The following is a 26,948-nucleotide window of genomic DNA, read 5'->3' on the forward strand; positions in this document are numbered from 1 at the left end:
CGCGCGGCTTTCAAACAGTGTCGATTCAGTGTACCTTCGAGTGTGTTCCGGTGCTGGGAAACGTTTACACCGCGATATCCACGTGTGATGAGACCTTTCTAGTCACCTGTTGAATCACTTTCGCGATGGCTGACTACAAGATCAGAAGTAGACAAGAGAGTACAGACAGTTTGGATTCCGCGGCCACCACCGAGGAGTATTCCGAGGATGATAAGGACACTTACGACATCGACGACTTCAACATCATTAAAACTATCGGTAAGGGTGCTTGCACTGTATTTAGCGGGACAATAGAATGCCAATGTAGCAAAATTTGCTGCCAAGAGATTTATCAAGTTCATTCATTTTTATCACCTTGAAGAAACTAAATCGATTCTGGAAAAGTAACTGACCCCATTAAGAGATACCAACTGGAGATGGGGCTTTTAAATAGGTACCGTTTTGACTGATACATAATTTTCGTTTTTAACAACACGAAAATTGTCACAGATAAATTATCATTTTTATTAATTTTTTAATTTCAACAACACTATAACACAATAAGTGCATTGATCACTGTCCTGCGGCCTATTACTTACATTGACAATTCATGTTACTGTGCCTCAAATAATTATTTTGTGATTTTTTATATATTGTCAAAATTGCTCGTTTAATTAAAGAATACATTTATTTTTTTCACCGCAGTGTATTTTTCTGATTAGTGAATAATTTTAACATTATTATCCTAATTTTAACATCGTTTGCCATCTGTTTAAACAAGTTTCTATTTCTGTTCTTTACTATTATTCTCACGATGTCTAGAAATACGTGTCTACTACGTATGTACTTGAATTTACAAAACAAACTGCATTTGCCGCTTTAACAATTTTTTCTGCCCTCAATGTAAAAAAAGGTGAAAAGTAAATAGAATATAGAAAAACGAAGAAAATCGCAAGCAAAACAACTAAGACGTGGAACTAACGCTAAGATTTAATAACTTGACATTTGACTGTTGACATCTGATTTCGACGGCTCAACATAGTTCGACACAATAAAATTATAGAGCCTCACAATTCCACAGGACTCTTGATATACGTTCTTTTATATAACCAAAAAATATTTCGATAAATGGTGCTTTTATTTGTCATTTTAAATATTAACTATTGTTTAATAACGTGTTTTTAACGTAACTTGTTTATTATATTAGATATTTGCATCCATTTAAATAACAATTATTGAATTACGCCTGTTACTTAAATTTTTGGCAAATTAATTAATTAAATTTTACGGTAAAGAAATTTAAGTCGTCATACAAATGGAGTTAAACATCTATTTGAGTTTAAATGTATATTAATTCTCTGGCGTGCATAAAAATAGATTTCCTTTTTTAACTATTTAAAAATGCTAAAAATAGTAGATATCTAAAATTGAGATTCTTAAGATTCAGTCATCTCTCATCTTACATCTTCCCTAAAAAAATTGCACCGGAAATATGAAAGTTAAAGGGTAATAACACCATTTTTTGAACAATAATTCAACTTCAAATTTGACAGAAAATGATCCCAAAAATAATTTCGAACAAAAATGAATTACAAGAGTAAATATGTATTACATATTTTTCCCAGGTTTAGACTTTAGAACATTTTATTGAAGGTCATTTCTTCGGTTAAACTAAAATTCAATTAAACTAAATGATTAGATGCAAAATAAAAAAAAACTATCAGATGAACTCTGTCTCTTATGACGATTTGATAATTGTTAAGGTAAGATAAGTGTTAAGGAGTAAATATTTATTAACGGGGATTAATACTAATGATGATATGTGTTATTTTTGTTTCTCTTCATCTTGCGTGTGTTCCAGTGCATTACTTTATTTATATAACAAAACATTAGCGGAAACCACAGAAGTGGGACAAGCAGCACTTGTTATTTTAGTGTCTGTAAAATTATACATAGATGACTATTTTTGTTTCTAAATAAAATAATCATTACTTGGGACACTTGCTTAACATATTCCGGGCGTAAAATCATCAAAAACTAAGATATAAAACTTGGGAAACATTTCTATTACACAAAGCCGATACTAATCTTTTATCTTTGAAGAAATGGGTCAGTACAATTGATTGCTAAGTTCTTCACACATTTGGACCATTTGGACCATGACTATTGCATTGGACTGTTCAAACTTTATGAATTAAACTTTCTGATGAAACCTTCCACTTTAGCTTTCTTGATGAAAATAGAGTTGCTTGTGTCAAAAGGTGTGTTAGTGTCATTGTTATTAAAACTGTATGTATTTTTATTATTTGTTTATCCTTACATAAAAAGTTTTTTAATGTCAGATTAGCCGTAAAGAAGTCGGCTCAGAATTAATAGTATGCCCGGGCAGATTTGACAAATGCTGAACATTACCATTGTGTCATCAGTTGTTATTCTGATCCCCAAGTCCAGAGGCCAATTAAAAAACAAAGTTTTTTGTCAAGGTTGCCATATTTAATTTTATTTTTGGATAAAGTAAACCACGTAAACTTGTTAACACATTCTAAAGTGATCATTTTCTCTTCGATTTATTAACTTTTTTCTATGAAAACCAACAAAATTATTATTATTATTATTTATAACTTGCGCAATTCGTGAAACTACGAAGAACGCAAGATGATTGTGAGCAAATTATATCTAAATATTTTACTTAACTACCACATTATTTGTCAAATTTATTGTCATGTTATTTTCTATATCAAGAGTGGTACTTAGTCATGCTAATCTTGAAGTTTTTAACCCGATTATTCGCATTTGCGTACCTTAATGGAATTTGTTATTACAAATATTCTAATAAATGTTTCTGATATACAACAATGACGCAAACGGAATGATTTCGTAAATAGCAAAATAATTAGCATAATAGGATTATAATAATTCCAAATAAATCAAAACTGACAACATCGGTATTTTTTGTTAGGATTTTATTATCAGCGTGTGAAGTCAAATGAGTCAGAACTATGTCTCCTTCCGGTCTAAATACATATAGTTGACTCAAGTTGCAAAAAACCACTTGTCATTTGCAACAGCATTTTTTCAATATTTTTGAACCAAATAAAGGCACAAAGGGACCAGAAAATTATAGTTTGAATTGAATATTTTCACTTATAATATCCCTAGTGCATTGATTATTTCCGGAAGTTTTTTCGAATGCATTTCTAAAACGTAACGAGGGCATATTCGGTAAGAAAATCGCAACGACACGGACATTATGCTTCATAAATTATAAATTTTTAAATCGTACGACACTCATTAAAGACCAATAGAAAAATTAGTTCACGAGCCATAACCAAGACAACAACAAAATAAATGATTTTGATTGGCTGAAAAAATTTCCAAGAAATTTTTTTGTTGCCGTGGTTATGGCTCGTGAACTAATTTTTCTATTGGTCATTAATGAATGTCGTACGATTTTCCATATAAGTACAGTTTTAAAGTAATTTCAAAAACGCTGTTGCAAATGCAAAATAGTTTTTTGCAACTTGAGTCAACTTTACAAATAATTTAGGTGCGTTGCAACTATGTGGAACGGATTGTGTCAAAAATTGTCTCTTGATTTCGAAGATTTGGTAATAGTGGAGATTTGTGACAAATCAATAGATAAACGATCACACAAGTGGAAACACTGGTAGTGGAATTTCCAACCACGAATATCACAAACCCAAACGTTTTCTTTTACTATTTTTTTCTTTCTGAAGAATGCTTCAGCTATAGACAAAAGTACCTATTACATATTTTGTACAAAGTGTCTACTGGGTGCCCCAAAATTCGCGGAACAACTGAATGGGGGAATGTCAACTCATGTTAGAAAATGATGAGAAAAATAATTTAAAAATTCTATATCTTTTAGATTTGAAGATGTGGGGGCTCAAATGGTACAGCTTTGATGTCGATTATTTTAAATATTAAAAAAGATTTTGACTATTTGTCTTTTACTAGCCAATGGAATAATAATTCTGAATAATTGTATGTAATTAGATTTGCAATTAGTTTCTTTATTATTTCCAGCATTTCCAAGAAGTGATTTTATGTCGGTTTTACCACAAATAACGTATGGTTTTGATTCTTCCTTTCTTATTTCCATGGATACAACAGAAATGAAATATGTATTTGCAGACTATTGGGATACATGGAATGTTTTTAAATGTTGCCACATTTAGTGTAACAAATAGATCCATATCTTCTACAAAAAAGAATATAATTTTTTTTTTACATTTTTACCTGATATTTTACTGACTGCTAAGCTGTCCGCGAATTTTGGGGCACCCAGTATAAAAGAACGTATATCAAGAATCCTTTGGAATGTATTTGATTTTTGCCGCTTTGTAGCATATTGTGGCACCAAATATAAAAACAAAGGTTATGTAAGTCCAGCGATGACAGGTTTTTCATAAAGACTGTTGTAAGATGAAAAGTAATTAGAATATAGAAAAACGAAGAAAACCGCAAGCAGAACTACATTTGACAGTTCCGACGGCTAGAAATTTATTTGCACACTCGTTATCATAGTTTGCAGTGTAGAGTTGTCATAGATCATGTCCATCTTTTAGAAGATTTTAACAAAAAAAGATCATTTTATAATTGGCTGCCTAAAAAAGAACACTGTTATTAGCCTTCTACCTTCTAAGATAATGATAGATTGCCATGATCTACTACCGTAATTATATTTAATAATAATCTGAGTCAATGAAATATTACCACGCCCACACTTTACATTCGTAAAGTGTTAAATGTTGTGTTAAAAGAACAAAAATAGAGATGTTAATATATATTGTAAAATTTATATGGCGACATTTAACATAAAAATAAGCTACTCTCATTATTTTTGAAAAATTAAAGTAATTACAAAGTGACCTTGTTTAATTGTACAGGAGGAAAAAATCGATCTAAATCGTAGAACGAGCACTAATCAAACTAATAACTTGAGTTCTTGTGCTCTCACTAAACACTTTGCCACACCAATTTAATCACTCACGAATAGTAGTATGTACCTAATTCGGTTCCCACAGAAGTCTGTACACACAAAGATTTGGAGAATGGCTGCATCGCATATCATTTTTCATTTCCATATGTAGGTTATCCTCGTACAGACTTTACAGCCGTTATTGTTGCCATTACTTGACCTCTAGTCCACTCTCTTCAAATACTCGTTAATGCATCAAATCTCTATCTTAAAAACTCATTACTGTCATCAACTTCGTCATCCGTTGACCCTCATGCAATGCTCTCCGCTTCAAAATGATATCTCATCTTCTGTTTTTACGTGTTTTACCAGATACCCATTAACAATTTAATACTATTTTTGGTCTAAGTCAATCAATATTATTTTCTAAAATTGATAAGGAAAATCTGATAATCGCATGTAGCGTAATATTCTTGGCGTTGGTTTGGTCGTATCAGGGCGTCCACATCAGGAACAGATGCCAATTAAAATTAGAGATAAAAGTATTTATTTCTATGGTGGTATGGTTCCATTTCTAAATTTAAGGATGATTTTGAAACTGGCGTAGGAAGTCAGACGAAATGGTGATAAATAGGTTACATATCAAACAAGAAAAATTCAGCCGAGCAGTCTGCAAATTTAAGATAATAATAGAAATATCGGAGATATATTGTGAAAGCATGAAATATGAACTGCAGAGTTGCGTGTCCAAAACTAAATCGACTATAAAACTGTAACGCATTCAATTTATTTTTTATATAGTTGTAAAGATATCATCCGCAGGAACTTTCCCATTTCCTATAAATAACTACTTTAATAAGTCGTTATCGCGCTTTGTTTATTTGATGTAAAAATCAGTTTTAATTAGCTACAAGTCCGCTTTATATCAAAATTTGTTGAATCACCGCACGCACGTAGTACGTTGTGTTTATAGTTTTTTTTTTTTTTGTATAAACAGACCTTACGTGCAATCAGAATTATTTGGAGACCAAATATTTATAAACGACTACAAGGACGACGCTTTCTATGTCAATATGTTAGTGGCGTCTTGGGCACAATGTCATTTATGGTCGGTCATAGTTTCACAAAAGCTCACGAGTTAAAATTAGGAACCATAATAAAACAGAAGTACATTAAATCCGACAGATCTATTTACTTTGAAAAACCGCAAATAAAATACAAAATCATCGTTTAAAAAGACAGTTTTATGGAAACGAGCTTGTAGTAATAAAACACCTACCGATTCGTTTTCAAAACTCGATTTATTGGTTTTTGCTGACATGTATAGGTCACGGAATGTCCCTGACATCCACCAAACTGATACCACATCATATTTCCTTAAATTGAACCGTATCGTGTTCGGATAATAAATTAATAACATCAAATAAACAGATCTTCAAAAGCAGTTTTACTCTATATCAAATCTCGTTACCAACAAGTTTTTGATTTCTTGAGACAATTTGAACAACATTATTAGCGGAAATAAATGTTTTGAGCTCTTACAACACACTTAGTTGGTGGAGATTTTACGTAAAATCTAAAGAGGTGGGCCGTCATCGTTTTTATAAATAACTCGGATATTCTTTTATTAGAAATATCGAAATGATTCATGTTATAAACAGATTATTCTGGGAGCGCAAGAATTGAGGGAAAACCTTATTACCAGCGGCGATGATAAATGTATTGCAATTTTCATCGAAGAGTCTATTAGTGCGCAGGAAACTGTTTGATGTGATAAGAAAGTCTGTATAAGATGCACAATAGTGTTGGCAAGAAACCTAACAAACGTTAAGGTTTCTAGGTCAACATCCTAATCACTAGTGCCATGTTTTCGCAGACTGAAATTATCTTGATCCCCGATTGATAAAAAGAGGAAAAGATTAATAATGTCTGGGAATTTTATGTGAAAACTGAACAACAATTGAAACAAGTGTTTCCTTGGTATTGGATTTTATCGATAACGTAGACTGTCTGCGTAAACATTTAAATCCGGATAAAAGGGAAATTCCTGCACAAAGTTCGAGAAATTTGTAGATAAATATGTGGGTAGTGGACGTCAATAGTGTTCTAAAAATAACCGCCTCTGGTTTTATATTAATGAATCGTCCCAAGTTATAGGTGATTGTTCATTAATAATACATTACTTGGTTGCTCTATTTTAGTACAAAGAAATAGAATAAAGGTAAATATTTAAATGAGGGAAGGAAGTGAATGGACCGTTGCATTTACGCTGTGACTAACGCCACGACGATAAAAATGATATGTATGCAATGTTATTGTACATATTTATTACATTACTAATTAAACACAAATGTGGGTTGATTGTTTAACGTTTTACAAATGATATAAATAATTTTGCGACATGTGTGACACATTAACATGAATTTTTAGATAAGTGTAAATAACCTGTTAAGGCTGTAGAAAGTAGGATGCCGACAATTATTCCCAAGACAATAAAAAAAACAGATGATACATAAAATCCGGAACAGTTTGACTCACCTTGTCTCTTGACATTCATAGATATGAGACAAGGTTGGGTGAGAGTTGGAGAAATTTTGTGGAACTTGGTGTGTCTGGCTGTGTGTAACAATAAATTAACGTATATTCTCTAATGATTTACACAACAATAGCCGCTATTTGGTAATTGTTCCCAGCTTTAGGCGCTCAAAGTATGTACTTCCATTTTCATTTAAAAAGGTGTCTTTCAGCGAGATTTGAGCGAGAGAAACTTGATAGAACGATTCTTTTCGAAACCAATCTGACGGCGTTGATGATTTCTTCCAGGTAAATGTCTTCAGATTAAGATTCATATAGAACTAAAGAGTCAACACACTTTTCAGTCTACAAAGATAGTCGTGGTATTGCAAAATGAATGCGAATTTTAGTTGTATCGCGCGTTCAAATGAAAATCCTAGGCTGGGGAGGCGTTGGAAACCGTTTTCATTTGAACGCATGATAGTTGTCATACTTGCTTCAGTATTTCAAAAGCTTCAAAATACTGAAGCAACTATGAATTAAGTGTGAAATTGTTTAGCTACCTTAATGCGTTTGGGTCGAAATTTATTTGGAATTGGAAGTTCAAAGGCAACTTTTTATGAAAGCAATGATGCAATAGAAAGGGTAAATATAGAACTAGTAAACACGGAAGCGGCCAATTAAAAGCTTTCATCGATTTGTTTTAGACTGGTACACCAAGCAAATGAACCACTGTAAAAGCAACACACAACACATACAAAAACAAATAGGATTAGACAGTTGTGTTAGTGAAAAGTGTGAATTGTATTTGAATAAATAAACTTCAATACGTCAACGTTTTGAAAAAAAAAATGGGTCAATTTGACTAACTGCTACTTTATTTTATCTCTTTCGTTAGTTAACGAACCGTCTGTCATAAAATCTGTACTAAAACTGTCTAAACCGGATGTCGTGCGAAAATTAATTTCTGTAATGTTTGAAAATAGCGCACGGAAATTGACTTTCTTGACACGTAAAAAAAACCTGCAAAATACACCAGCATTGTTTAATTTGTAAAATTAATTAGGTCAACGGCAGCAATGTTTGTATATCTATGTTTATAATTGATGTATTTGCCATCAAGGGGTTATTCAACGATGTTTATAGTGCGTACATTTGTATTTTAAAATTGAAGTTTATATTTTTTGTAGGAATGAGTTCACGCAGAAACACAACACCTTTTCCAACACAATTTCCTATTTTACTTTCTAAATTTTGGTTATTATTTGGTCATAAAATTCTTCTATTGTTTAATTTAAACAATTTGGAAAATTCCAAGCAATGAAATCGTCTAAATGTAGCAGAAATTAACAACTTGTGAATTTTAAACAAATTCCGTACAGATTAAATCAATAAAAAGTACATAAAATATATCTATAAAGTTAAAATACACAACCGTAAATAAAAAATACTGGCCCAGAAAAAACTGGCTGTTTAAATTATTTTTACAAAACGACTATGTACAACAAAATTTTCTTTGTAACATACAGTATTCTTTCTATAGAAATGTAGGTTATTTTGAACATTTTGTATGAATTTGTCATTCCCAAAAATGGTTGCGCGTAACAGCATCAAATCCGTTTGTTGCCATTTTGAGTTCTTGAATTCTTCTAATTTTTTTGGTCCGAATTGTAACCATGGATGAAGCACCATCACGATCCACAATCAAAGAGCATTCATAGAACTGGTAACAGTGTGGTTGTCAGATTGTAGTTGCCAGGAGTTTCGGATTCAGAAGTCTATATATCAAGACAAAGAGAAATACCTCTGACAGAAATTAAATTAAAAGGAGATGAAACTGTGACAGGAGTATACTACGAGTATTTAGATTTTCTCATGGGCTATGAGTCATATCTGCGCAAACGACTAATATCGGTGTCAAGTAGGCGCTACAAACCGACCAGAAAACATCGTCATTCGTTACGTTAGTGTCGTTTCTCTCTCGTCTGTTCGCATGAACAGTAGCCGATGTTTTCAGTTTTCATTTACAGATTTTTCACTGGGGTATCGCTCCGCCTTGGCGTAGATATTTCCAAGGTCACAACCCATGAGAAAGTCAAATACTTCTACTAGTCTTCATTACTGAGCTTCGAGAAAAAATTGTTGACAAACATCACTCTAAAAGTGTGCAACAAACAATTCATTGGCTAGGTTTGGTACCTTTCGTCTTTTTTCTTGGCAATTTAAATTAAAGATTTTTTTTCAATAGGTATACTCTACACTTAGTTACTACACTCGTATGGTTTGTCATCAGAAATTGGAGGCAATTTATTCCTATACCTGTGTATTAAAAGTGTCATTAAAATTTTTAACAAGTGGAAATATTTGCTTAAATTCTATTTTTGAAGTTGTGGGATTTTTAACCTTTTCATAATCATAAAACACATTTGCTATATAAAAAAATTATGGCACATTAAAATCTATAACGCATACATAAAGCAGTGTCAACATTTTATTAAAAATAAAATAATAAACAAAATATTATTTTAAACGGAAGTAGTAAATAAAAATATATTTAGTTTATAATAAAAACCATTATTAGGTTTGTAAAAGTAATGAACTCGGCATTTCTTTTGTTCTCTTTAATTAAGTCATACTTAAAGTAATACCAGGGATGACCGTGGAAGCTGATTTAAATAAGCTTCTGAGGGTACCAAACAATGTCTTTTTTTGCAAGTAATTAATTAGTGTTACAAAATATTGTTCGTATTACAGTGTATTAATCCTGTTTCTGCAATACTAGATAAAATGACAGATTTCAAATGACCCAAGTCAATGATTGGTTTGGTATTATCAAGTATCCATTTCAATTATATTGTAATTATTGGTTCTCATAAGTCGTCCTGGAAGAGTAGACCTTTACTTTGATAACTGATTTTGTCATTAAAAATCATTACTTTTAACAACATTCAATTAAAACAAGGTTTATTTTATTGGACTGTGAAAAATATTACATTTAATTAACAACTATTAACATTATGAAACCGGCTGAATTTTCATGTTGCAACACAATTACCCAAATAGCATGATATCAAGCGTAACGTTACAGTGGCTAATTATAATCTGATAGACAATAGTTACTCTTAATGATTTGCTTCATTGGCTGCAATTATTTGTGTCGTTGCATTATAAATCGGTTACAGTTAAGCGGAAATTACCAAGACATAATTTGTTCAGATAATTCTGCCATTATTAGAAATCCCCAACTTTGTCTAAAATAAGTTTTTAACACGTAAGAAAATAATTTCAAGGCAGAAGATACAAAAGAAACTGCATAATTTTGTTAGTGGTGAGAACAATGCAATGTAGGTATTTGGATTAGTCGCATTTGGTTTGCAGATTTTAGAGGAAATTTATTTAAGCTGGAACCGGCTTTTTGGCCCAAGCTAACCAAATATGTTAATGGTAAAAATTGGGCCTGTATAAATGCATGTCATGTATTTCAAATCGCACGCGAGACTTCCATCAGATGATCTAGTTTGGGTTCGATTGAGTTTCTCCTTTTACTCGACTCGTTTGAAGTGTCTGCGCTGCATGATAAATATTTGAAATATTCCACTAACATGTCGATTTTTTGTAATTATTCCACAATTTTTCAATAAAATATATAATAATTAGATAACGTGAGAGTAATGGAATAAAACGTGGATGTGACTTGCTTGCTTCGAATGGAATATCTTTGACCCATTTACAAGTTTTATTTATTTTGTGATTAAGATAAAGTTTGAAATAATCTTGTAAGTAAATTTTTCCTTCGTGGGCTTTCATTATACATTTCTTCTTGATATTCCAGGTTCTGTGGTTTGTACTCGTAGTAACTTAATAAGTAGAATGAAATAAATAAATAACTAATTTTAAAACTTTTAAAAACTTTAAAATATTAGCAAACCTTTTTCTAATTAAGTTTTTATTCTTTTATATTCGTTTTATTACATCATTGCAGTTTTGTAAATGTTCCTTTATTATGTGTTGTTAGAAGATTGATTATAAAAATCTCTACAAAAAACTTGGAACCGACTATTTTTACATTAAGACATTGTAAATGTGCAAATTATTTTTTCGGCTTCCCTAACTGTAAAACACACCTTTATCTTTCAATTTAGGTTAAGGTGGCTGCGATTTACCCTCGGATGCTGTAAATTTCTGGGGGAGTACGGTAGCATGCATGGTTAAATTACTCTTTTTACAGTTACTTTAAAATGAAAATGTTCATACGTTACTTTAACTTTGTGTAAAAAAAACACATTTGCATGTTTATTTTTCCGATAAATGTTTTATTTTCATTGACTAATAAATAATCATAATCTTAATATGGAAAATACAACCTATAGGGTTGGCAGATCTGTATGTCAAAAAGTTTGACATTTATTTTATAAAATTCTGCAAAAGTGCAAAATAAAACATTTGGTCAGCCGAAAGGTCTAATACAAGTGTTGTACGGTAGGTATTTTAAAGGCGCTCCAGTTAATCAGACACGAGCCGAAGCCGAGTGCCTGAAACTTAGGCTGTACTCTAATGTAAATAACTATTATAATTCTCCCATTTCCTTCATTGTTTTGCATAAATAACTTTCATTGGATTACTACTTTTTATTATCACCCATTCTTTGTCTTGAGGGTGTGTCATTTTTAACATTTATTTTTGCTGAAGTCTACACAGAAAAACTTTTTACATGGTTTTAGAAATGTTCGTTGTCATTTTTTTTAATGAATGCCAAATCATTGGATAAATTTTACCAATCTAATAGAGACAGTCATTTGTTTAATTAGTATGTTAATACTGTTTTCTTAGATTAAACATTTACATATTTTGGTAGTAAAATTTATCTTTTTCTATTAGGCACACGTCGATAATCTGCTGCAACTGTTTTTACCATATGTTTACTAATTTTTTATGTTTGGATCTGATAAGGTAGTAGTAGTACTCGTAAATAGAATTTATTACTTATTTGGTTATGATGGATAAGTCTGCATAAGTCAGAAGTTGAACTAATATTTAAATTTATTCTCAAAGTAGGCGTTGAAGAGTCGATTGTGAACACACCACGGATTACAGATCAGATCACGGATTAGCTGTTTAAATCTAGCCTCACTTTTCGCGTTGTTTGTGTTTTTACTCTGCAGACAGATGAGTGGCGCGTTCACAATCGACTCTTCAACGCCAACTTTGAAGTTTTTAAATTAACACCCGATATTTTTCTGCATTGTACAATTATAGGTATTTAAGATTATTTTCACTTTTTTTAGAAAAGAGCATATTATTTATTGAATTTACATAAGAAATAAATAGAGCCGGAATCGTTTTTGTCCGCAGCTTACTACATATAGATTCCAACAATATAGTGATTTGGAGATACGGGTACCTATATTATTAATGTAAAATCGATGATTCAGTTCAATCCATTGACGTCAAATTTTTATAAATAAATTCTATTAGAGATCGTCTAGCAGACGTCAGTCAGTTTTAATTAATCGAACTTTCCAAAAATAAACAAGTATATTCACAATGCACTAACTTTAAGGTGGTGTTGCCAAATATTTCCCATACTGTACATACCTCATAGACGGAATTACGGCTTAACGTATTTAAAGTCACTTATAAATTAACAGTCAGTAGGAAATAGGGAATACGAGTATGTTCCACCAGAGCGGTTTTTAGAAAGGAATGTAATTACCAAAATTCCGGCAAACGTAGTATAGTTTTTGCGATAATTTTAAGGAAGAAGTCTAACAAGCTCTTTTACGTAACGTAGAAGATGATTAAAATCGAACATTTCAAATTTATTAGTGTCGAAAACGATATATTTTAACGTCAAGTTTTATAGCTTGTATAACCTGGTTTTATACCCCTTTAAATGATTGGGAGATATATTTAAAAGTACGGAAGCAATATTATTTTAGTACACGTTATGTTGCGTGAACTTAATTTTCCTAGGTATTGTCATTAACCGCCGGAAAATTTTTACTAGTCCACTTGAACTTCTTTGACCTGGAGGCGACGGACGCCGCTATTAAACCTTTGTAAAAAAATGTTTAGTAGTACTGTGTGGGTTTACAAGTTTGCAAACATAATGAGCTGTTCAGTATTTGTTTGTGATGTTGAACTGCAGATGTTTTCCATTGATCATGTTTGATTTTAAATGTTTATTTGTGGGAATATATTTGCATAAGTTATTTTCTAATACTGATATCACCACACAATTTCATTGACTGTACACCTACCTCTTCCTTCTTCATTGTTGTTTATTTTTTCCGTATTATTATCGATTTAAATAAATTACATTTATACTGATAACGCACCCAACTAACATCTATTTGTCAAGAAGAATTATCTTCAACCTAAAAACCGACGTGTTCTTGGCAAATATCCCGACTAGACATGACGTCCACTGAAGTGGGTGGTAAATGCAGCCTTTTACCTTGAAAAAGCAGCCGAATTCGCTATCCATTAATCTATTGTTATTTATGGATATTTATATTTTTTAAAAGCGACACTGACACAATCTTTTCAAAATATTTGTACTTTTCAGAACTTCGGTTGTTTATGCATTCATCAGTCATTGATAAACAGCTATAATAATTATCAATTACTTACATATTTGAGATTTGCGTACGTCAATCCCGCTAACATTAAATTTAGATGTACCATTTTTCGGAAATAAATTCTTTTTATTTTAAACTTATTTCAGGTTTGGTCACATTAGTATATCCGTTTTTATTTAGGCGAATGAAACAGATTAAATTTATATAAATCGAAAATAGTTTATTCAAGATATAGGTATAATATTACCAAATTAAGTAGTAATTGTTATAAAGCAACTTTTAAGTGCTTCAAAGTCAGGTAAAATTTATACATAGCAACAATAGCAAGATTGATAACACCATTGACAGGCCCTGCATACATACATATCGCTGGCCAAAAAAAAACCCGTACACAGATGACAGAACAACAGATTCAAAAATTAAAAATTTGAGTTGTGTAAACATCCCTTTTTTACTAAAGGTTATGTGATTTTTTGTTTGGGCAACAAAACGGTACCTTTATCAACACCAACCTCAGAAACAATTCCCCATATGGAAATCCCGTACTTATCTTCAACGGTGAGCTATAGTCTGTTTTTGAATTTCGCTCACGCACTTTTACTCACGATAATTGAAATTCGATCTTATGAAAAAGAATTTGTATATTGAAAATAATTACATACCAATAATAACTACAGGTTATTCACGTAAGATGACGAGCCTGACCAGGTAAAAATGCAACCCAAAATACACTTTACAAAGCATTCATTGTGTCTTGGTATTTAAAAATTAAATCAGGAATCCAAGTAGGTATTCTATTAATTTGAAAGGTATATCTGTCACTGCTCGTTTCGTTCGGATCTAGTATTTGAAAATGTTTTCGAACGATGACAGAACCGATATGATCCTACTTACCCATTATTTTTGTGATTTTAATTGCTTATTATTGTTATTAAATTATACTTTGTTGAGAGAGGTATTTTTCTTGACTTGACATTTATTACGCTGACGTTAAAATCTGTCTGTGTTTTATGTGCAATATGATAATGCCGAATAATGTAATAGGGAACGAGATTGCTTTGTGAATTGTCTTTTGAGTTGCATTTTTACCTGGTCTGGCTCGTCATCTTACGTGAATAACCCTGTATTTGTAACAATTCATCATTTTACATAATTCATTACAACGACAGCCACCGAATATGGCCATCATCAGTACAACTTTCTGAAGGATCCACTCTTGGTCCGCCGCTTCCAGTAAAAATTTGCACACATCGTTTCTTAAAAAAGTTGCAGCCTTTTTCGGCTGAGTTTCTACATTTTTTATTTTCAAAAAGGAGGTGACGAGGTGAGACTGGTGAACCTGTACTATTCATTATATTAAAACAATTAATAGCTTATTAAAAAACCTTTTACCTGGAGATGTCAACGTTTTGAAATACAAACAGTGTACTCTTCAACATTGAATATCACGACCGCGCTGGTGCTGCTCTAAAATATGCCATCATAACATTTTCATCTTTTCCCTTGATCCGTTTCTCGGTCTGCCATTGTGCAAATATTTCCAATTCTTTCTGGTATTGTAGTTTTGATTTCGTAGGCACCATTTGGTACTTCGCGGCAGTTGCTACTTCCAGGACATCATCAGGAACATAGAATTCTTCAACATCCATTTCCACAACGTGTACACAATCACTTTATTGACTTTACAAAACCTTGTTTATTTGTTTTAATTTTTCGTTGAAATAATTTGTTTATTTTGAATTTTTTTCCCATTGCAACAGATCTCAGATTTATTTATTTTATTTTAATTTTAATTTTAAATTTTGAATATAACGTTACAGACTCATTTTCTAAGGAGTTATGTCAGGTATCGAACATAACCAAATACAGCACTCGAGAGTAAGGCCGCTTTTGTTCACTTGAATTGCATCGTCCACGACGCGCAGCAATTCGCGTGAACAAAAGCTTTACCTTCCTCTCTCGTAGTGTAAATAATTATTAAATCTAGGAATTGATTATAAAATCAATATGATTTTTAACAGTTTTTAATAAAATTTTCCATTATTTTTCATTTATTTATATTACAAGAACTGGAACGTGTTATTGGACTTTGGATTCTATCTAAAATGATACACATATACATAGATCAGTAATATTTCTTTTGTTGTAAAAATCATGGCTTATTAAAATTTAGCATCGTTACGCCAACCAAGTCACTACATATTTTAGTTAGTTAAAATTTTGGAATTATTTTATTTTTTAACGAAGCAGGGTGTACTTAAATTTTAGAATTTGTCACATATTTTGAAATTTGATAACAATCTGTCTGGTAAAATGGTTTTTAATTCAGAACAGTTCTGTACAAAGTAATGAATTTCTTAAATTAAATACAATAAAGTTAATTTTAAAAAAAATTGCATTTTTATATTTTTTAACAAATAATTTGTAGCGTAACTTATAAAACTGAGACGAGACAACATGTCGAAACCATACGTATGATTATCAAATTGATATACCGGGTGTAGAATTGGTTTACGGGACATAGGATTTTACATGTAAAAATAAAGAGTTTCAATTATTGGCTCCCCTAATAATTTTACGGCAAAATAGTTAAAATGAAAGTTGGAGACAATTAAAATTGCTGTCTAATTTTAGTCTTACTTTTTTTCTAACATCTTGTGGTACTGAAAGAAAGGCAAGAAAAAAGTTGACACAAAACAGTAAAAAGTACTACTAAGCAGGAAATTGTATTTATTTCTTTAAATGTTATTATGGAGGATCTTTTTTAAGCAACTTCCAAGCAACATTTGCTTCAGGTTTCCCAGACCGATCAATTCCTGCCACAGAAATAATTGGAAGAATTATAGAGAAGTTTGAGCATTTGATGGAAGATACCTTTTCATTCATCTTGTAGTCCTGTACGACTTCATTTGAAGGGCAGATTAAAAGACAATTAAATAATAGAGAAACCATCCGACAAATACATAGTATTTTAAAAGTCAAATTTCATGGCTAGTGTTATTTTTTAGTATTTTTGTGTTAACTCCTTTCTTGCTTTTCTTTCAGTACCACAAGATGTTAGAAAAAAACAAAGAGTGGAATTAGACAGTATTTTTAATTCTCTCTAACTTTCATTTTAACTATTTTGGCATAAAATTATTAGGGGAGCCAATAATTGAAACTCCTTATTTTTACATGTAAAATCCTATGTCTCGTAAACCAATTCTACACCCGGTATGTACACACTTTTGGAGGATTTCCACAGTGTTCTTCTCTTGGACAATAGGTTAAAAAGTTATCTTACTACATATTTAGTTTTATTCTTGTTGAGTAATCATATCATTTTATCATTAATAAAAGTTCTATTCTCATAGATTTTCCGTTCATGTCATATTAAGGTTCAGTTGAAATATTACCTGTCTTTATTAATTCATTTATTTCAATTAAGAAACCACCCTCACTTATGCCCATTTGGGTACTAAGATAGATTTTTTAAACGTTTAAATTTTTTTTTGTTGTGACAAAAGTGTTTACTTTCATATGAAATTGAATGATTGATTAAATGATAGAAACAAATTGCTGCTTCATCGTTTTCATAACTTGACTTTTGCTGATCTTCCAGTTCACTTAGTGATACGTATCAAACGTGTTGAAATGAGAAAAAAGTCGGAACAGTCAACACAGACCAAGATGATTTTTAATGGCAACCATAATACGTGGTATTGGAATTTTTACCTCAGTCGTTAACACTTTGTACCAAAAATCTAAATAAAGGGATAAAACAAGTGTCTTAATTATCCGAAGCTCCATTTAACCGGAATCTAGTGTATTTTATGATTTTGAAATGTTGTTTATGTAAATAGTTACACCAAATTTTGCAAGGGGTCACTTTAGGTTATCTGTGTTGTGTTCTTTGTTCATACATAAATTTACGTTGTAGCAAATAAACGTATTTGCATATTTTTGTAAAAGTTACCTTTAAAAAATAGATAGATAAGTATATGAGTTTTAAAATAGGATAATATAAATTATCATTTTTGGTTTTCATTCAAAGATTAAAAAAATATTTAAGTGTTGGCTGAAAAACAATTAATAAGATGATGAAAAAGACAAAGAAGTGGAAGTTTAAATATGTAGTTTTAATTATTACAGAACAATATAGGGTTTTTCACTAATTGTGAGTGTTCTTTACTACACCTAACGGGATTGATAAAATTTTAGAGTTTATTGACGTACCCACATGGTGATAATCAGAATTCAACATTCATTCAACCATAAAATATTTCTAACTGTACAGATAAAAAATATGGTTAAAAGAGTTCAAAATGTGTGCTTTGCTTATCATCGGATAACGCGGAGAAATGAAGATTCAGATTTAGAAAAAATACTTAGGGCCAGTTTACAGAAAGAGAATTAAATATTTAATTCGAATTAAATGATTACGTGCTCAGTTAATCTTGCATTTGATTACGATTAACTTAATTTCGCTTCTGTAAACTGGCCCTTAGAATATATTTAGTTAAGTTATTTTAACTTCGTGGGATCTCTAGCGTTATGCTAAACTTCGGTGCTGATATTGATACCCCAGAAAGGAGATTAAAACGTTAAAAATCTTGTTGATAAAATTGTTTTTGAAATTCTGTTTTGAGAACTTTCATTTCAACACTGAAAAAGTATACGTTTTACGTTACTATTTTTAAAACATGACATTAAACCAGGAAGCCTCCAGAATCTAACGAGTCTTAAGATTCTTACCAAAGATGACCTTCAATGTACAAAACTAACTACAGATTAAAGCAGTTTGCGTGAGAATGTTTTTATAATGTGGCTACTTTATTTATTAAATGGAGAATTGAACCCACAACATTTTTATATGGATTGCACACAAACAAAAATCAAGAGAACAACTATGAAATAATCTGCAATTGGTGCAGAGAAAGTGTTAAAAATATTCGTTTTTTGTTCGACACTGTCAGAATTTGAGAATTTTCTCCTGTGTGAACGGATTTTGATAAATGTCACAACTTGTCAAAACGAAACGTCAAGCTAATTTTAAAGATTTTAAGCGATTTGGAGCCTTTAAAGGGCTCGTCGAACAAAAAAATGTTGTATTCAACTCGTTCGTGTGGAAATTGGGCTTTTTTTGCAAAATAAAAATTGCCTTTCTTTTAATTTTAAAATATGCAAAATGATTTATTTGTGCATATTCAATGGTGTAATCGTAATCATCTTGTAAAAATGAATTTTTGAAACAATTAATTTAAGAGAACTTTTAGCAACGTCTACGACACGGAGGAAATGGGATAGTTCGTATTGTGATAAATCATAAGATATGAAGCTATGTTTGACAACTTTCACTATTTTTACAGTAATTAATTGTCCACGCACTATAAAGTTATTGTACGCAATAAATGAAGTAAAAAAATATGTTTTGAAGAAGTGGTAACGGAGAAAGCTTGAGCCTCAAATATCAACACAAATAGTTTTATTGTGGCATTTATTTGAAACACAGTTTTACAAAAAATATTTTGTAGAAAAGATTCATACAAGATGCTTTAATCCTGATATTATGTTGTAATATTTACCGCAACGTATTACAATAAGCGTAATTCGTATGAAACAATAATTAGCAAGTCTAGAATAGTAATTGATGGTGTTGAATTTTGCAGGAACTGGGACTTTTGGCCGAGTACTACTCTGCAGGAATAAGTCTACAAACGAATACGGTGCCATGAAAATATTGTGTTTGTCCGATGTAATAAGACTGAAACAGGTGGAACACGTGAAAAATGAAAAAAACATTCTTCAAGAAATCAGGCATCCTTTCATCGTGAACATGTAAGTACATATTGGTGTTGTCGTCCGTGTAAAATTGACAGGTGGTCGAAGAAAAAAAGACCGCATTATGCTGTAACGATCGAAATCAAATTCTGGCAAACTTCCCTAAGCAACTCTATGTTTGCAAAATCGGATTTATTTTATTTTCGTTAAACTAAATAAACGGTTTGATGCAATTCTACGTTTAGGAAATTGAGTGTTTTCAGTTGAAGATTATGACTTCCTGCAAAGACTGAGCGAGCATGATGGAACTTGCCCACTTTCATCGAGCGCTGAGAGATCGAAAGTTCTTGGTTAAAATGTGGTCCTCGGGCGTTGATGAAAGTGAATCATTGATTTGTGATCTTGAATCGAGATACGTTTTACCAGACGAGTTTCGGAATAAATTTTCAGCCTCTGACGTAGTAAAATACCGGCTCAATTATTAGTTGGCTGAACACAGAGATTATTTATTTATTACATTTAATGTTTACCGCGGTACATGAACTTTTATTATGTATCTGTTCTGTTTATTTTGTCGGGAATTTTAAGTGCTCTACTACATGTAGTTATAACAAGGTTTATATTGTTTTTATGAGATCTGATTTCATAACAATGGGATAACAATCTGATTAATAATTTATCTGGATTTTAGACGGCCAATTACAACTCAATAAGTTTATGTTTCAGAAGCATTCCTTGTGATTTTTTTTTGCAAAAATGTATTTAGTACTTACAAAGTGAAACTTGTACGCCTAGATTGATCAAGTGCATACTTACTTACTTAATCCGCAACATGTAAACATAGTACATATATCATTAAAAAAAGTAGAAGTAAATCTTTTTATGCTAAGCCCAGAGATTGACGATCCAGGCGAAGTCAAGGTCGGCAACTGGACGATGCACAAAAAGACCTTCTACTCTGAATTTTCTTTTGCTGCACTTACAGTAAAATGACAATTAGTAAGCTTACGATATTAGAATTTTGAGGCACTAGTAATTCCTAGTTCAATAATATTAGTAAAGTCTACTAAAGTCTAAAGTTTACTTTTTAACGTTGAACGGCCATCTTGCTATTTTTGATTTTAACATCAGTCATCTGTGCACATGGGCGACTCGTGTTACATCACAATGGGATAATTTAATTATTAAATATTTCGTGTAATTATTGATAAATAAATGGTGAGAAATGCCTTACATGTCATTATTTTTGACTCGGTCGAGCCGTGGACATTTCAACTCCTAGGATTTGAAGAGTTTCAAGTCCGGTTACAAAAAAAGCCACTTGAATCGTTCTTCTATAGAGATACACAAAGGCGCGATTTTCGACCGCTTGAAGATAAACTGTACTCGTATTTATGATAAACCACAAAAGCTCTAAATACCTTTATTTTTAATCTATTTTGTCAAATTCTTGACACGTGTTTTTTGTTTATTTGAAAAGTACATCTTTTTGGCACAAGAAATTTATGTTTGGCTTTTTTCATGACGTCAATCAGTGTAAATAGGTACCCATTAAATATTAATATTCCTAGAGTCAAAATTATTTTTTAGTATTCTTGTAAAATTAAATTAATAGAAACATCTAAACACGCCGATATCGTAGATTTCCGTGCGGTCAACAGTACGTAATAAAACCGAATATTACATTGATAACCTTGCCCAATTTGAAATTGTGTTATCATCCTGACAAATTATTGTTTTCAGGTTATGGTGCAGTAAGGACGACGCCTGCATTTACATGTTGTTCGAATATGTGTGCGGAGGAGAACTCTTTTCGTATTTACGAAATGCCGGTCGTTTTAGCACGATCACAGGAAATTTCTACACTGCCGAAATTGTTTCAGCGCTTGAATATTTGCACGCGAAGAGCGTCGTTTACAGAGACCTAAAGCCTGAAAATTTGTTGCTGGATAAAGAAGGACATCTGAAAATCACCGATTTCGGATTCGCCAAAAAACTGACAGATCGGACGTGGACCTTGTGCGGGACGCCCGAATATTTAGCACCTGAAATCATACAAAGTAAAGGACATAATAAGGCTGTGGATTGGTGGGCTTTAGGTGGGTATTGCGTTGCGTCAGCATGCTTTTGATCACAGCTCAAAATGACATCTAATTAAAATAAAAATTAATATAATAGGCGATTCATTTACTAATAGGTGTTGTTAACAATAGTTTAAGGAAAACGTGTAGGTACGCGAGAAGTGAGTTGACTTCTCAGTTATTTGCTTCATAAACCGGTCGCTTACATTTTTCTTCCTTTCATCGTTTTACAAAGATCTAGAAAAACGTTGAAATAGGTTTAAATTACGGCTCTGAACTAGTAATACAACTTCATAAACGCAATCTCACAATTTCTCGCTGCAGAATGCAGCTGTGTTTCCAATTTATCTTCCTTGAATTTTCTCTTAGTCGCATTATTTTATTTACCTTTGGCCGTGAAACACTTTCGATTCAAATTTGCTAGTGAGATAAAAATAACAGGTAATTTTCACCTGCTTCAACTTTTCGTTGTCAAAATTTTTATTAAAATTGAACTGTTACTTTGATTAAACTGTCAAGTGTGTTCATTAAAAAGCTGTATTTATATTTTCTATTTTAGCAAGCGCTTAACTATTAAATATTTTTAATAAGAGTTAATTAAAGTTATGCCAAATTGTCAGCCAGATGTTTTAAAATTTGGAATTTAACTTGAAGGAATTAATAACAGTGGGACGAATTCTTGCGATTTAATCTTGAAATGAACAAAATTTTATCGGAGAAAGTGAAAAAAACAGTATTAAGTATTCACATATTTAAAATCTTTAAATACCTACATACCTATCTAAAAATATATTAAAGTAACGCGTAAGACGACGTAACTGACAGTTTCATAATTTAACTTTTATTAATAATTAATATTTACATAATACTGACCTTGTTAATAATACATTATTTATTGCAACACACCGTTGTATTGTCTTAACAATTGTTACACTCATAAGCTCTCCGAAATCTTAGTTTTACCATAAACAACTAAGTATACATTAACAGTAAGAAATAAATACAGTTATTTGTTAGTGAGTTATTGTGAGTGACACAATAGTGAAGAGGTTGCCGTAATATCCAGTTCTAAACTAGTGTCTTGGAAGACATCATCCGAAGAAATATTGTTGTCTTTACCTGCTATTGTCAATAATGAACATAATGTAGTATTTCATAATATGAATTATTTTTCAAATTTCCGGTGTTGCTTATTGCTGTGTTATAATCTGTTCTAAATCAGTTCTGGTTTGTCAGTGTTAAAAGATTTGTTTACATTCTGTCAGATATCATTGGTATTTCCGCACGAAATATTCTAGTTTTTTAAAGGAAGACTTAGTGATGTTGAAAATTTTGGGATAGAATAGATATCACGAAATGACAACTGGCGATTTTTCAACTTGGTTAACGAAATTCTAAAGTAAAGTAAAGCGAGAGATTGGTTGACATAAAAACCACTAAATTCTACATAGAGGTAGTAATACCTAGCGCACGTAAAATTTGAAATATATCCTTCAAGCAGTAACATTTTTGCCCTGAAATTATGCTCTAATTAATGTCTTCTAGTGCATTTTGTAGTGGTGGGTTAATTTAATACAATTTAAAATCTCCCAATCTCTCACTGGACAAAGTATACTTACCTATTAATTTTGAAAAATGGAACAAAATGTACTGCTAAACGAATCATTAAAACTTGGCACACTTTCCAAAAACCAAGACATTTTTTTTTTAATTTTCGTTAATTAAATATTGTAGTTCTTTAAAAAAAATGGTTGAGCATGTTAAGCACCAGCTGTAGATGTCATGAAAGAAAAAGAAAAGTACCATGACTAGCTACATATTTCCATGAAATGAACAGTACCTATAATGTTATGTTTTACATTTCAACCAATATCCATAAAAATATGTTTTATATTTTTGTTACATTTACCTATGGATGTAAAAATTACTTGCCGATATATCTTATTTGTTTTATATTTCTAACTTCTTATGAAAACTTTTCGTTTTATAGACGTACATATTTGCGAATTATTTGATAATTAGAGCATTCATCTCGAGAATACACGTCAAAATAGACAACCTACGCTACAGTAGTACGATGATTTACTATCGGACGCCTCCTCCACATTCAATCAGTCAAGGAGCAAAGTCCAGGTCCTGATTTCGGGATCAGATTTTGCCCAGTTGCGGATATGGTAAAACCTTGGAGATATACCTCCTGAGTTTCCAACCAAAAATATTATTCGATTTAATTGATGACAGAGCAAACATGTAAATATGCAAGCACCTGACGCATCTATTGCAAATCATAGGTGTTACAGTCACTGGTTGGGAGATTTAATTTAATTTGACATTATCTTCTGAACGCCTTCTAGCTCCAGTGGGCAGTTTGGGATGCACCTTCAAGGCCAAATCGCCAGCCTGTGTGGGTGCAAACGTCCTTTCAGTGCCAAAAGTTCAGATATACCCGTAAACTTGATAATTTTATGATCTGATTACTTTTGGTTCCCACCACCAACCGACCCCAACAATAGCTTATCTGTGTCATGAGTCAAGGCTATCCTATCTAAACCTCGTTCGGTGCTCAGTAATATACCACTGTATCGCTGGGGGATTTTATTAATAACAATCACACTGATCTTTATAGCCTACTTTACCTCAACTACTTGTTAATAAGTAGGTATGTACTTATCTTTACTCCAGATAACGATATCACTTTTCCGGCTCATTTCTCTTATAATTGAATCAAGGACACTTGATGAGATACATCTTTGCATAGAAGTGGAAGTTTTGCTATTGTATATGGTAGTTATTTCTGTTATTAGTTTTTTTTTATTTTCATATTTAAACTATCAACGCTCAATTATTTTGTACATATACAGTCGCGGACAGAAGAAAGTAGAACAAGTCTTATTAAGAAATTTAACTAAAATTGAGTTGACTAAACCGGGCTTACTATAATAAATACATATTTTAATATTAACCATAGAAAGAGTAAACAGACTTACATTAGCGAAAAAATATTGTCCTACTTTTTTCTGTCCGCGACTGTAAATACATATACAGAAACTTCACTGTTAAAAACATATATGTACTTTAACATATTCCTTCAGAAGAAATGTTTAACACTGTGATTATTTTTGATTTCCATTCTAATTGTTCTCAAATAAACTAAAAAAATCTCAAATAAACCCCACTCCACATGTTTTTTTGAATATTGCCAGTCTCTAATGGACAATATCGAATTACCAAATGTTATTTAAATAAATTACATATATTTATAACATAATTACATAACATTTTTGTTTTATAATACAAAAATTTCCGATAATATTGCAGAATCTGGAAAAGTGCCCCGAATGCTTGCAGCGTTGCCACGTTGAATGGCAAGGGAAATCCTCTCGAAAAGGAATTTCTTTGATTAAATAAATTGTTTTTTCAATTAAATAATACATTTTATATACTATATAGTCGAACTGTTAAGTAATGATATTCATTACCCACGGCCGTGATTATTGCTTCATTACGCGTTGGCTAAATTTGCTGTATTTTAATCTCATTATTTGAAAGTGGTATAATCTCATAATTCGCAAGTCTGAATACGTTTGGTTTTATTAGAATGAAGCAAGAAATGGATGTTGACAGTAAAAATGATGAAATTTTTACGTCGTAGAAAAAGTATAGTCTTTATTTCGCATAATGGTCATTACCCAACAGGATAATCACTGCTCATGGGTAATAGCCATCATCATATGCTCGTCGAATTATATGCAATTTCAACACTCATTTTTTATATGTGTAAAAAAATGTGTGCAAAAAATGTGTATTGAATCATCTACGTCGTCTTTCTCTCTACTCTATTTATTGAATACTGTTAGTGGATAGTGGGCTAAAATACGTTGAACGTAATTAATTTCGGACAAAGATTTTTCTTAACACTGGTCTTAAAAATACCATTCACATCTTCTACTGTATTGTTACTTTACTTTGTACATGCATTTAAGATTAAGTGTCTTTTATAATTAAACATTTTAGGGCAAAAATAATCGGAATATTTTTAGGAAAATAATTAGAAAGTTTAAAAACTAATAACTGCGCCGACTTTAGAATTACAGTAATCGGCATTAATTAGATCAATTCGGTTTTGCCAATTTTCCTGCGAAGTAGGAAAACAGCTGCTGTTTTTAATACACAAACACGCCCATTCACTATCCAAGAATATATTTCTGGAGAGTCACCTGTCAAATATATTATCTGATTCACGTGACCAATTCGATTACATCTCCGATCTGCCGCGCTGTTCCATTTCTACCTATTTTATATGCACTAATTCAATAACCTCATTTTTTTATTATAGGAGTCCTAATTTATGAAATGTTGGCCGGTTACCCACCGTTCTACGACGACAATCCTTTCGGCATTTACGAAAAAATTCTCAGCGGTAAAATCGAATGGCCCAAACATCTGGATCCAGTCGCGAAGGATTTAATCAAAAAACTTCTGGTGCAGGACAGGACGAAACGACTAGGAAACATGAAAGTAAGTGACTGATAAGTTCACATAACGATGACTGCATTAACGCAATTTTCATTTTCAGAGCGGTGCTGAAGATATTAAACGGCACAGGTGGTTCAAAGGTGTGGACTGGCACGACGTTCTAAAGCGAAAATTAACTGTAATGTTTACTATTTTATTTAAATTTATTTAAATAACACATTGACTTTTTTTAGCCTCCTATTGTTCCTAAAATTATGTATGACGGAGATGCCAGCAATTTCGACGATTATCCTGAAAGTGATTGGAAATCCGCTCGAAATTTAGAAGACGCCGAGTTAAAGTTGTTTGAGGATTTTTGACGTGTTTGTTAGTTGAAATATTCACTTTTTGTTTGGAGTGACCACACAGACTTAGACTAGGCATTTCTCTGGTGCTATTAATTTTTTTACAATTGTGATATGTTTACTGAGATGCTTCATTTTTTAATAAAATTTGTACATAATGTTATTAAAATGCTACTATTTACTAATATTGTATATATAGTGTATAGATTTAGACGTAGATTATTTTTAAGTAGATATCACTTGATAATAAAGTTTTATCTTTCGTTTTTTA

The 26,948-nt window shown here is 31.7% G+C and overlaps 1 protein-coding gene and 1 long non-coding RNA gene across 2 annotated transcripts; both read left to right on the forward strand.

Annotated features, from left to right (window-relative positions):
* Pka-C3 (Protein kinase, cAMP-dependent, catalytic subunit 3) lies at window positions 1-26,948 on the forward strand. The gene is made up of 6 exons (XM_069049576.1): window positions 1-258; window positions 19,665-19,833; window positions 21,520-21,875; window positions 26,194-26,375; window positions 26,434-26,511; window positions 26,567-26,948. Exons 1-6 carry the CDS (start codon window positions 126-128, stop codon window positions 26,690-26,692), a joined length of 1,044 nt encoding a protein of 347 aa, XP_068905677.1. The 5' UTR covers window positions 1-125; the 3' UTR covers window positions 26,693-26,948.
* LOC138132178 (uncharacterized) lies at window positions 5,071-10,034 on the forward strand. Its single transcript, XR_011160009.1, has 3 exons — window positions 5,071-7,744; window positions 7,801-8,080; window positions 8,143-10,034. It is a non-coding gene; the product is annotated as an uncharacterized lncRNA (long non-coding RNA).

Source organism: Tenebrio molitor, chromosome 5 (genome assembly GCF_963966145.1).
Source record: "Tenebrio molitor chromosome 5, icTenMoli1.1, whole genome shotgun sequence".
NCBI lineage: Eukaryota > Metazoa > Arthropoda > Insecta > Coleoptera > Tenebrionidae > Tenebrio > Tenebrio molitor.

Coding starts and splice junctions, on each gene's coding strand:
- Pka-C3 (XM_069049576.1), top strand. CDS start 126: ATGGCTGACTACAAGATCAGAAGTAGACAAGAGAGTACAGACAGTTTG. Junction 19,834..21,519: donor CATCCTTTCATCGTGAACAT/GTAAGTACATAT, acceptor TATTGTTTTCAG/GTTATGGTGCAGTAAGGACG. Junction 26,512..26,566: donor TTCTAAAGCGAAAATTAACT/GTAATGTTTACT, acceptor GACTTTTTTTAG/CCTCCTATTGTTCCTAAAAT.